General features: G+C 38.8%; 1 protein-coding gene across 1 annotated transcript in view; it reads right to left on the reverse strand.

Moving 5' to 3' along the window:
• The window catches only part of IL1RAPL1 (interleukin 1 receptor accessory protein like 1), a 2,301,818-nt gene that overhangs the window by 794,239 nt on the left and 1,494,074 nt on the right, over positions 1-13,505 (reverse strand). The window contains exon 5 of the mRNA XM_073616428.1: positions 10,029-10,182. Within this exon, the coding sequence (XP_073472529.1) occupies positions 10,029-10,182 (154 nt within the window). The remainder of the gene's footprint in view (positions 1-10,028; positions 10,183-13,505) is intronic.

Consider the following 13,505-nt stretch of genomic DNA (forward strand, 5'->3'; position numbering starts at 1 on the left):
CTCCCCATGTTGAGGGCATGTGGCCTGGTATGGTTCAGGAGGGGGGTGCTCTCTCAAGTGTTGCATATAGAAAGACAAGTCCCACGTGTAGGGATAAAAAAAGCAGTGAAGTGAAAAAAGTACATGAAATTGCACATTCAGCACAGTGTTTGGCCAACTGGGCCTTAAATAACCAAACAATTCCTCACTGATGATGGGGGAAAAGTCCTCACAGGACCATTCTTGGGGGGTACAAAGATGGCCCCAAGGGCACAGAGCTAACGTGAGGAAAACTATGAAAAAGTCTTTTCTTGAAAAAAAAAAACAAGAAGTGTTAAGTGAACCTCCAGTGCTCCATAACATCAGAGCACAAATATATATGATCCTTGTGTAGGGGGAGAAGGAAGAAGTAGTAAGATCTTTCCCCATCGGTTAGCTAGATAGCAACAAAGCACATTTAGAATAAAGATGAGTCAGTGAGGCATGTCACTATTCCTATGAAGGATGTTGTGCAAGCAGCCGTTTCTCTCTGTCCAGCCAGTTCATAGCTGCAGAAGGGGTTTCAAAGAAGTGTGAGTTGCCATTGGCAATAACTTTCAGCTTTGCAGCGTATAACATGAAATATTGGACATTGGGAGCGCTTGGCCTTTTCATTATATCCATGAACTTAGATCTCTGTTTCTGTACCTCTGCTGAGAAATCCGGAAATAAAGACACTTTTGCATTATCCACTTTAAGGATTCCAGCCGTCCTGGCTATAGACAGGATTGCATTTTGATCCTTGTAATTCAATAAAAGGAATAGGAAGGAACTGTCCCTTCATGACCACCCTGTTGTGGTGGTCATGAAGGGACTCTATGAGCTCTTTCTACTGCAAACATGGGTGATAGTGCATCTTGTCCTGTATCATTTAGCTAGGCCTTAATGAAAGCCACCGGATTTTTACCTTCTGCTCTTTCAGGGATGCCCCCCGCCTGCTCATTATTTCTGCATAAGCAATTCTCCATGTCCTCCAGCCTAGCCGCATTGGTAGAGGCCACAGATTGTAGATATCTAACATCCCTTTGCAGGGGTTGCCACTCATCTTCTAATGTGCTAAGGTGGCCTTCCAGGGCAGAGGTGTGCTCTCTCAACTTTTGCATGTCATGTCCATTAGGAAAATTTCCACTTTCATGCCTTTCACCTCCCCTGCTATGGAACAGCTGCAAGATGTAGCAGCAACTAAGCTATCCTGCAATGTGGGCTCAGGATCAGTGCCATCCTTCTGTGTTATGGCCACCATATTGGAAGCATGGGACAGGTTACTCACAGTTAAGGAGGCTGAAGTCTCTGCCAGCAGCTGGAGGATCCCATCCAGTGATTCCATGTCCACTTCCAGAAACTCCCCATCTGGTAAAGACATCTGGATGGGTGGAGGATTTTTATAGGTAGTGGTCTTGGCGAAAAGATGCTGAGCTGCCTCCTTCGCCATGTGGGGTGGTAGGCTGCCATCATGACCCGGGGTGTAAGGTGGAATCTGGAGGTTCTGTCCACATCTGGCCATGAATGAGCTGCAATTTTCGCAGCCACAGATAGCAGAGGAGCTACGGCAGCCGTTGAGATGTGTCCCAGGTCTCTATGAGGGAGGATGGCGGTGCTGTCAGGATGATAGAACAAGATTCCCGGCGGAGTTAGCTCAGACACGTCCTACTCCATGTCGTGCTTGGCCACGCTTGCCTTAGAACATATGTAAAATGTCTTTTATACTACAGATACTTTAGAAAACTGGTATAGGCTTATCTAAAAGCTTTATGGCTGTCCTTGCGTAAGTGCATATATTATTAGCTGAACAATGTAACTGACAGCTAGGGTGATATGAATCAAATAAAAATGTATGTGATCTGTTAGTGCTAGCATATTAGACTGAGCTGAAAATTACATATTGATGTGTACCATTTTTTCTAATCACTGTACAATAATTAGCTGTCCCCAGCAGCAATATAAATTAATTTTATATACTAGAATGGCACCATAGGCTGATACCAAAAGGGATATTTCCTAGACTAAAACTGATCCATAGAATTTATTTGACAACTCGAAGCAATTGCAGTAATCTGACAGGTGGGTATTACCCACCATTATCAAAGGATCTTGGTTTATTAGTGTAACATTGATAAATAAATAAAACAGCCAAAAAGGATGTTTCTATGTGTTTTATTTCAGTTTGTGATGGATTTGTGGAAATGCTAAAATGTTCTGTGCAGCAAATTGTGAGCTTAGGATGTATTTCAGCTTGTCATAAATAAACTGCTGTCATAGGGAAAAAAAAAACATTATTTCTGCAGTGACATCTTAAAATGTTAACTCAGCTGACGCTTGCTTGTGTGAAGAGCATGAAAACAGATAAACTTCTAAAGAAAAGTATAGTTTAGGTCTGGAACAGAATCTTATTTCTGTAGCAATTTTTCTAACTCTCCCATTTTAAGTGTCAATCCAAAGAGAACCTGTGCTTTGGCAATGCATGCCAATGTGTTCACTTTAATCCCATCTCTTCAGTAAAACATACTCACTGTTCCTTAGCAGCTCCATTGCAGTCATCCTGTGTAAGCTATAAGTAGCTCAAGTATTAGCTTACATGGCGTTTAAGAACTTTTCCCATGGGACTGTACTAATGTTTGGTGACTGGCCCAGTGCTGTCACATGGAGTGTGTCAAATGCTCCTTCATACCTGGAAGTACCAGGTATTGCTTCCAGGATCTAAACAGAGCAGCAGGAAAGCAATGGAAATGAAAGTATAGTATATGGTGCTAGGGAAGGGGAAAGAGTAATGCAAACCTGTTGCTTTGCCCTTCATGGGCAAATCAACAGTTTGTGCAAGGACTTTTGTAGGTGGACATTGTCTTCCTGCACTTGATGTGTATTGCAAGCTTTCTTTAAATGCAGTTTAGTAGATTCCTGTTGACTTCAATGGGGTAGTGTAGATGTCAGTTTAGAGCCTGTATATGGCCTGTTTGGTTTGCAGTTAATTTCTTTGGATGCAGCATTGCTACCGAGAGGACTACCATTTCCTAATAATTTGCAGGCAAAGCTGGACAACTACAGATTTTTTTGTCAAATGTGTTTTACATTTGAATGCATGCATTTGAGCAATGCTTTGTAGGAATGGAAACGATTGATATTGACAAGAATGCTGATCCTAACAAGTAAAAGTACTAGCTAAGGACCAAAACTATAGAGGTTTTCCCTATATCTGCACTTCAAGGGTTTGATAGCATCATTAAGACCAATGTCTCTAATACTCCTACATTGATATTTTAATCCATAGCACATTGCAGGCATTAGGTCACTTTTGTAAATACAGTGCTTAAATAAATATGATTAACACCAACATGTGAAGATGGATTCATTCATAGATATCCAAGGACAATACATTAGCAAAATGCACAGTGCAAAAACAGTCCAAACAAAGAATGCTCAGTGCAAATAGTTCATAAAATTGATGTATGTGTCACCCAAATCCGACAATCCTGTGTAAACGTACACTACTTCAAATTCGAGCGCTCACCCCATTCACAAGTCACTTAGCTACAGGTAAGACCTCAAAAATTGAGATCTTGCTGCACTTTTTGGGAGAAACTCCCACAGGGATGGAGGGAAAGCACACTCCAGGGCTCAGGAACAGGGTTTCCTGTGTAGTAGTATAAAACATCACCATTTATTATAATAGAAAAACTACTCACATATGGCAGGTAGAAAAAAAACCATATAAACAGATAAGCATAATCAACACCCCGGCAGGCATGATTGCGTCATGGCTGTAGCTGCACCCAATGTATTTCGTCCAAAAGGACATCATTCAGAGGTATAGGAGTATTGGTTCTGGGTGGAGCTACAGCCGTGATGCAATCACACCCGCCGGGGTGTTGACCATGCTTATCTGTTTACATGTTTTTTTATACCTGCCTTATGTGAGTAGTTTTTTTTCACTTTAATAAATGGTGAAATGTTACACTAATACATTATGACTCCCTCTTTTGCCTGTATATCTTCTTGAGCTTATTTTGTGGATTGCTTTGGAAACCATCCATCCCAGTGGGGATTTCTCCTGAAAAGTGTAGCCAGAGCTCCATCTTTGAGGTCTTACCTGGTGGTAATCATCTTGTGAGTGGGGTGCGCACTCGGATGTGAAGTGGTGTACGTTTACGCAGGATTGTCAGATTTGGGCAACATATACATCAATATGAACTCTTTGCACTGAGCATTCTTTGTTTGGACTGTTTTTGCACTGTGCACTTTGCTAATGTATTGTCTCTGGATATCCATGAATAATCTATCTTCACATGTTAAGTGTTGCGCAAACCAATGGTGAATAAATATCTAAACTGACAAGCTCAATGTAAGAAATAGTGTGAACCAATACCATACATAAAACCAGGACACACTTGAATCAAGAGTGCATCCTGAGCATCCTAAACTCCTTCAGGTGATGTATACATAAATGAATTGTGAAATAAACAAAATAGCGACAGCTGAAAAAAATCATGTGCACATCAATCAATAAATGAAAAAACAATGTCCATAAGACCATTAGTGTCCATATACAAATAAAATAAAATGAGCAGCGTTTTCTTTAGATGTTAGCTAGATAAGCAAAAGCTCATAAGACAACATGTACAGAGGTAATGTACAGGGATATTGCACAGAAAAATTGTATAAAGGTGTATGAATAGATAAATAGATAAAAAGCTGGCTAGCTAAAACAAACAATAAAAAGCACCCGTGTACCGGGTCACATGTGGCGTGATTGCGTCAGCACAACGCGTTGTACATTCAAAATTTTGAATTTTTACTTACTACACGACTGGAGTCCCTTTCTGTCTGCTCACTCGTGGCTGGGAGCCTGAGTGTGCTTCTCTTTTCAGATTGGGGACATCCAGCTGCTAAGCATTTACTGCTATCTGGCGAAATCCTCTCGGACCGCTCAAGGCAACCAAAGGACTCGAGATACCAGAGGATTCAAGTGTCCCTGCAGAGGGCTATATCTGTCTGCTAGTATGACCCCGCTCTTTAGGGGGTCCACCAGTTCCGGTAAGGGTTATCACATACAGAGTTTACATCGAGCTGTCTTTCATGTGTGGACATTTTAAGGCTGAATATCTGGACCTTGATACCTGCTGTTGATTATAACTCACATATTTTTTCTATCACATCTAAAGAAAATGCTGCTCATTTTATTTTATTTGTATATGGACACTAATGGTCTTATGGACATTGTGTTTTCATTTATTGATTGATGTGCACATGATTTTTTTCAGCTGTCGCTATTTTGTTTATTTCACAATTAATTTATGTATACATCACCTGAAGGAGTTTAGGATGCTCAGGATGCACTCTTGATTCGAGTGTGTCCTGGTTTTCTGTATGGTATTGGTTCACACTATTTCTTACATAAGAAATATTTAATGTAGTGCAACTTTTCTTACATTATCAAATGTATTCCGATTTTTTTACGGGGGAGCAGAATATCCAAACCACCTGAAAAGGACAACAATTGGGCTAACATCGATGGAGGAGGATTTCTTTATGTAATCAAAAGCGTATTTGACTACTCACCAATTACTGTTATGCATTTTTTTCATTATATGTTTCTGATGTTTTGATATATGTCTTTATGACAGATCATTTGAGCTTATCAGTTTAGATATTTATTCACCACTGGTGTGCACAACACTTATCTATATATACAATGTCATTGCTGATGGGAACACAGTGTGGTGTTTGCAGCAACCACATCTGGCTTTTTTTGAACACTTATTAGTACTGAAGCTATATTGTTTACACTTTCGATTTTTTGCACAGAGGTAGCACAGAGGTTTTATTTATTATCATCTTCACATGTTGGTGTTAATCATATTTATTTAAGCACTATACTTACGGTTTCACTTAATTGATTTTTACCCTTCTACTATTGATGCACTAGCACTTTATTTGATTGTGCAACACATTTGTATTTTTAAATAATGATATGTATGTGGGTATATAGTGAGTGCTGCTATCACCATTCAGTTGTTTCATTCATTAGTTTGATTGTTTATTTTTGACACTTAGCGCATCCATTTTTCATTTTTTAAGTTGGGTCACTTCTGGCAGCCAACACAGATCTGGTAACATTGGTGACCAAAAGAATGTTTACATATACCAACAATTTCAAACTGAAATCTTCTGTCAGTTGTTATCAACATGTTTTTTGGAATCTGCTGCTTTTCTACACTCAGATCAGATTTGCTATGAGCTTGTAATTTTTGCACTGAGGCCAAAGTTTGTAGAGATATATTTGTTTATCACCATCAAAAGATAATTTTTAGGAATGATTTGGATTACTCATTTGTTAACTGTGCCAGCCAAAAGAAATGCATTGTTCATGATTGTGTAATGTAATTGCAATCTGCATGCATTACCAGTTCTCTGTCATATTATGACATTGAGATTGATTGCTCACAACCACCAGGCCTCAGGTATCAATATACAAACAGTTCTCTCACAGAGAATAACAGACAGTGAACAATTTGCCTATCCATAGTCCAGTCACTGCACCACTGACCCATTGTATTCTTCTCATGAAATAAAAAAATACAACTTACTCATAGTAAACGGTTCATTCCAACACCATAGAAAAAGAATGATTGACTATCAGTTGCATATGCAGAAACATTTAGCAACATGTTAGAGAATCACTATACACATTAACATTTGGCTTTTCTGGTAACCTTCATTTTCAAATACTGTCTGCAAGCAATACTTGAATCTGTGGTACCAATATCTGTTTTTACTTTGTATGATTACATCGCATGAAGATTTGTCCATTTGTACAGTAATTAGTTGGCCTCCTGGCCTGGGATAGGTATAGTGTTTTTTCCTATGTCTCCTGATATTTTATGAGTAGATAATTACTGAAATTTACCCCCCCATCCCTTATTTGACCACTTCATATCGTGTTTGAAACTGTCATAAGACCATACGACTTATTTTCATTACAGCAACACACATGCGAACAGCCTTAGGACTCATTCAGATGGGCACTGAGACCATAGCTCCCAATTGTCCCTGATTTGGAGGGACTGTACCTGATTTGGAGCAATGTCCCTCTTTCCATCTCATTTGTCCCTCATTTTGGTCTGATCTATATAGTTTTATATAAAGTGTACTTTTAATCTTTCAAAAAGTGTTTCCCAGTGCTAAACCTTTCATCCAAATTATAAATTGCTTCATTTGTAAATTTTAAAAGCCAATATAATGGAATAGTAGTGGTAAAAAACAAGTCCCTTGTGGATTCAATTAACCTTTTTTTAATTCATTCTCCTTTAGGGGGGTGTGGTAGGGGGTGTGTCCTATACCTACATACATTTGCTAGTAGGTGTCCCTCATTCTCATCTCAAAATGTTGGGAGGTATGACTGAGACCCATCCTCCTAGCTAAGCCACTTTTTGCAACATGTACATTTATCTTGAAACTGCATGCAGGCAATCCCATAGAAGTTGATGAATTCAAAGTAGCTGCACAGGCACAGTTGCATGTCTAAATCTGACATGCAGGCAGTCGTGGGTGCACAGATCTGAATTCACAATGTTTGCATTCAGATCTGTGCACCCACTCCTGCTCGCATGTCATATTTTGACATGCAACTATGTCTGTGCACCTGCTGCATCTGTATCCTCTTTTATGTGTTGCCTGCATGCAGCTACAAGGTGAATGTACAGTACATGCCGCAAAAATCATCTCAGCACAGAGGTCTCAGTGAAACATTGAGTCTATTCTATCCACTTCTAAGATTTACGCACCTCTGCCATATTGCATAGCCTGTCTAGCAGGTCAAAATTATTTTATTTTTGTCTACTCTAATACAGGTCTTGTCCCCCCACCTTCTCTTTGACACCCTGCTCTCTCCTCTTATCAGCATGCTTCTTGTTAGTACAAAAACAATGCAGCTCTGCTGTACAGGTAATTACAATAGACTGATACCAGGTCAAATGCACGTATGTAGACTGCTTGTATTAGTAAAAAATACATTCCATGATGTACTAATGAAAATAGATCTGCATTATTTATGTCTTTTACACTTGGAGTAAAATGTTATCACACCACCCCTTTATCCCTTTTTCTCATTTTGTTTTTTGTCAGATAAGTTTCTTTTAACTTTTTAAAAATCTTTTCTCATTAAACTTTCAAAATGTAATGGATTGACAGGGTTCCTTTGAGTGAAGTTTAGTCTCTCCTCTACAGTAGCTCATACTGAAATGCGTTCTTAAGTTATGAATAATTTGATGCCTACAAGCATGACAAGCAATGTGACGTGTCAATATTTAAACGGAAAAAAAATATGAAAAAAAACATCATTTATTGTTGTTATATATTCGTTAAATATATTTTTATTTGCAACTTACATTAATATAAGCATTTCTTCCATGTCTCTTACTAAGAGTGGTATATGGTAGGAGCAAATAAGGCTTTCCTGAATGCATATTTGTTCATATGCCACTTATGTGATATCATATTTTTAAGACAGGTTTCCTTTAATGAGATACAGGGGGCTTCCAGACTCCTGGTGTATCACCTGCTTTCCTTCCAACAGAAACCAGAAGTGATGCTTTGCTTAGCTTATGTGTTCATTCTACCTAGGGAAGATAAGAAAATGGATGTTCACTCATCTCCCTCCTCTCCACCTGGTGATGCCCGCCGTGCATGGTAGGGGGTTGCACCCTGAGGAGCACACTTTAGGGGTCATGGAAAGCAATCAGGTGGCTGTAAAGCCAACAAATCTCTTTATATAAACCCAAACAATATATGCGCTTGGATAAAAAAATTATGTTAGCAGCCAGCACCAATAGGCTGATTATAAACCATATACAACATACATAATACAGAGAGGGTGCAGCGCTAACTCAATGTTCTCAAGCCACTAATAAAAAAATCACATGAAAGTACATCTATAAAATGATAGCGATAAAATCCCCATGCTGACTTCTGTTAAAAGAATGTGCATGCACACTCGTCACCTCTGTGAGGGGGGGCAAGCCTGCTTACCGGAACCTATTGACCCTCCATTCGCTATGAACTTCGCGTCATCCATCAGGTCACTAGAGTATGCGATTTGTGTAGTCATCTAGCAGGAAAATCACTACTTCCAGCAGTGTGAACAGTGCCAGCGGAATTATGAGTATTTTCTAGCAGAATCTAGCAGAGAGAAGATATGTCTTCATCTACTCCAACTTAATTTTTTGCAATACATGTATAGGTCCCAGTATCTTCATAGCGCACACTAGAAATATGAAGTTCACCTCCATTGGCTTTCAGCGTTCCAGCCACAGTACACATAGTATTTCAAAGTCCCCATTAGAGGCAAGCTCACCCAGCAGGTTAAAGACAGACTTCTGGACTGCACCCAGGTCTCCTCACTGCAGAAAACAAAATTGCCATGACAATGGCCATGGCAATGTCCACATTTTATAGGTGGCCTTTCTTGTGTTTTTATTTATTAGTGGCTTTTGAACATTGAGTTAGCCCTGCACCCTCTCTGTATTGTATACATCAAATCTATTTCTTTAGAAAACAGACAGTTGGGTAGTAGAGTGGATGTAACTCCCCCCCCCCCCCCATTGGTACTGTCATAGTGGTGACAGTAATAGGATTAAATGCTTACCTACAGCGGTTTTGTTTTCTATAAATTATTTTACATTCACATTTGAATTGTCAATAAACTTGTTAGAAAATTTGGCTACTGCAGAAAGAATCTGTTCCCTAAGGAAGTGTCCGATTACTATCCGTGCTGGTCTGGCATCAATGCCACTCCTCTCAGCTCTTGGGAGAGTAGGAAAGGGAAATTATATAGAGTTTTACTTGAATTGAAGCACCCAGCAACACTCTCAGGTCATTGGGATTTCTACATAAATAAATAACATAACTTAATTGCACATTTATTTTTCCATTGTTTTAGTGAAAGTATTTAGATACTAAACAGCAGATATTCTATTCTGGTCCATTGATCAAAAAGAAAGAAAATTAGTTTTAAATACCTGTTACTGTCAATTCTGTGGTCCTTCTCACTAAAAAACTTCCATACTTCAGTTCGCAGGTATAATTCCCAATGTCATCTTCTCTAACCTCCCTGATAACTAGAGTATCCCTTTTTAAAATAATGCTGGGCCTCCATGTCTTTGCTTTGCATTCCTGTTAAAACACATAACACAGAAGATATTTATACAAAAACATTGTCATTATTTATCAGTAGAATATCATTAACATAACACAATATAATATAACATAACATATATTAGAATAATTAAGAATCTACCATTTTACAATGCAATTATAAAAAAACAAAACAAAACAAAACAATAAAAAAAAAGCAGCACTGAATTAACCCATTTTGGAATGTCATCAGCAAACATTCTGTGTCCAGGACCAATCATTCACTGATAATTGCTGCATGAGCAATTGCATGCAAGTGGTCATGATTAGCTGTAGTTTTCAGCAACCTCCCATTGCTTTAAATTGGGCTGCCTCCTGCAGCTAATCACCGTGAACCCCAGCAAATGGAGTTCTCGCAAGTATTCAGTGTTGTGCCCACTTGCAGGTGTGAATGTAGCACAATTAACAATCACACCTATTTTGTCTATTCTGTCAATCTTATTAGTAAATCTTTCTTTTAGAGCTGTTGGGACCCACTCTGCCCCTTAAAAAACAATTGCAGGGGGCAGTGTTAATTTTGTCGACTAAAACTATTAAAACATTTTAGTCGACTAAATGAATACTATTTTAGTCGACTAAAATACGACTAAAACAAAAACAATTGAGATGACTAAAATACGACTAAAACTAAAATGGCATTTTAGTCAAAAGACTCAGACTAAAACTAAATTGAAATATGACTTCAAAATTAACATTGGTCTGTAGTGCATATTCATACCTCAATACCATGAATAATAACATATGAGATGTTTCACTCCAGCAGTATATAATGAGTTTGGAAATTGTAGAGAAATGTTAACTAATGCATTACAATTTAATTACACCCATTAGATTTTGGATGATTTAAATGAGTTTTACTCTCGACTAAAATGTACTGGAGATTTAGTCGACTAAATACGACTAAAACTAAAAAAAATTGAAAAAGACTAAAATGGGACCAAAACTAAAATGCCATTTTAGTCCTAAGACTAATATTAAAACTAAATTGAAATTTGCTGCCAAAATTAACACTGCAAGGGAGAGCTTATTCTCTCTTCAGCGAACCTGGTCTGCAACTGTGCATGAGGCAGCAAGGAACCTGCAGTACCTGTTCCAGCATCATTACCAGATGTGTTCCAGGATCACCAGATTACCAATAGGGCCTTGTGGACTCATGCAGTACAGCAATGCCTAGATGAAAAAAAATTAAAACTCTGCTTGTTTTGCTATAAAGCACTGCTGAGCTCTGAGGAAGAGGGGAAGTTCCCCTCGAAACGTGTCAGCTAGCAGTGATCCCTGTGAGTTTATCTGTGACCTCTGGAATGCTCCGCTCATCCTAGACTGCATGCTGCTAGTCAAAGACTTTTTAGACTGTGAGATCTTCCACAACTGTTTGTGAGTAGTTTCTTTTTACTATTGGTTTTAATAAATTTACATTTAAAGGATAATGCACATGGCTGGTGTGCCCTTTCTTTCTTTTCTCTTGTTTAGCTATAAAGCACCTGACTTATTTAAAATATGCTGTATTAGGGGGAAGATTGACCAGGACACTTTCTGGTGAATGTCATATCTGCCCTTTAATGCTCTCTTTATCTTTCTTTTGGTCCTATCACACTGTGTGGATAACAGGTATGAAACAGTGGGTACAGTATTTCTCTCATGACAGGTTTACTTTGGGCAAAGGGGTTCTTTGAAAGGTAACAAATGTTTAATTTTTAGATACATTTATTAGTTCCTTGTTTGCACCCTTATTATCTCTCGCCTTGACAACTACTATTTCTTTCTATTCAGAATTCCAAAAACAAGTGTGTCACCTCTACAGTCTATAATGAATGTTGCAGGACTACTTTCCTATCTTTCCTACTCTCATCTGCTCTCCCTCTCTATTAATTTCTTTGGTGCTTTCCAATTAACTTGGGAATAAATTACATTTACTATTTCTGTTTTATGATTTCTGTTGCCCACTCTCTATCTTCAGAAAAAATGTTCCCCATGTCCTAGTAGAAAAGCCTCCTCCTTAAAATCTGTAAACAGTACACAAACGTTTGTCTCTTCAAATTTTGACCTATCAACCTTTCACTCTGCTCTAATAATCACATGCAACCATCTCCAGTCACCTGTAGTCATTGCTATCTAAGTTTGTCAGGAACCTCCTGCTGCGGAAACATTTCCAACAGGGAAAGGATAAACAGGTGGATGACCCACTGACATCAGAGATGGTGAGTGAATCTGACCAAAATTAATCAACTGTAGAACAAGATATTTGTCAGCATGTTTCTTTTTTTATGTTTCCTAAAACATCATTAACTTTAGAGCAGCTGTACTCTGAATCGCTTGTGGGCTCCTGTGGAATTTCATGTAGTACATCACAATATGGGGACAAGTTTTTCTACTCTGTAAATGCAAAAAATTCCACTATAGATACTTTTCAGACTGTAATAGAGGGGGAATTGATACAATTGAAACAATGTAGCTTAACATCTAGGAAAACTAGCATCTCTAAAGAAGAGAGACAGGATCTACAGCAGTAAAAAGACAATACGGGGTTAGTGATAAAGGAAGCAGATAAGGGAGGAGCAGTGGTGGTGATGACTAGGGAACAATATACATCTGAAGCTATCAGACAGCTTAGTGACAGTGATACATATTGCCCCCTGTCCAACAATCCCACTATGCCGTTTCAATCAAATATTTTAAAACATTTACAGTTGGGCATTAGTATGAGCGTTTTGTCATCCAAAACTGCTGAGTATTTCTATGTGGATAAACCTGTGGTGCCAGTCTTTCATCAGCTCCCCAAAATTCACAAAATTGATTGTCCTTTACAGGGATGATCAATTGTGGCCAGAATTGGTTCCTTATTGGAGCGTTTGGGAGAATGGGTAGACCGGCACCTACAGCCTTTCGTACACAGATTGCCTGGCTACATTGGAGATATGAACACAGTCCTTTGCTATATTACATCTGTCAAATGGACATCTACCTATGTATGGGCTACACTGGATGTGAGGGCACTTTATTCGTCGATCCCCCACAGCGATGGATTGCAGGCCATCCAATATCATCTTCAATGCTATAGCTCCTATTCTCAGGAGCTACAGGAGTTTATTTTGTTAAGCGTTGAGCTCTTATTAAAGCACAATTATTTTTTATTCAATGATGTATATTATGTCCAGCGCTGTGGGGCGGCGATGGGTGCTAGATTCTCACCATCCATGGTGAATCTCTACATGGGTTGGTAGGAGAAACAATTTTTGTTCTCTCCCAGCAACCTCTTTGCCAGGCAGATTGTATGGTATGGTCGCTATATCGATAACTTTGTG

This window comes from Aquarana catesbeiana, linkage group LG02, assembly GCF_042186555.1.
Source record: "Aquarana catesbeiana isolate 2022-GZ linkage group LG02, ASM4218655v1, whole genome shotgun sequence".
Classification (NCBI taxonomy): Eukaryota; Metazoa; Chordata; class Amphibia; order Anura; family Ranidae; genus Aquarana; species Aquarana catesbeiana.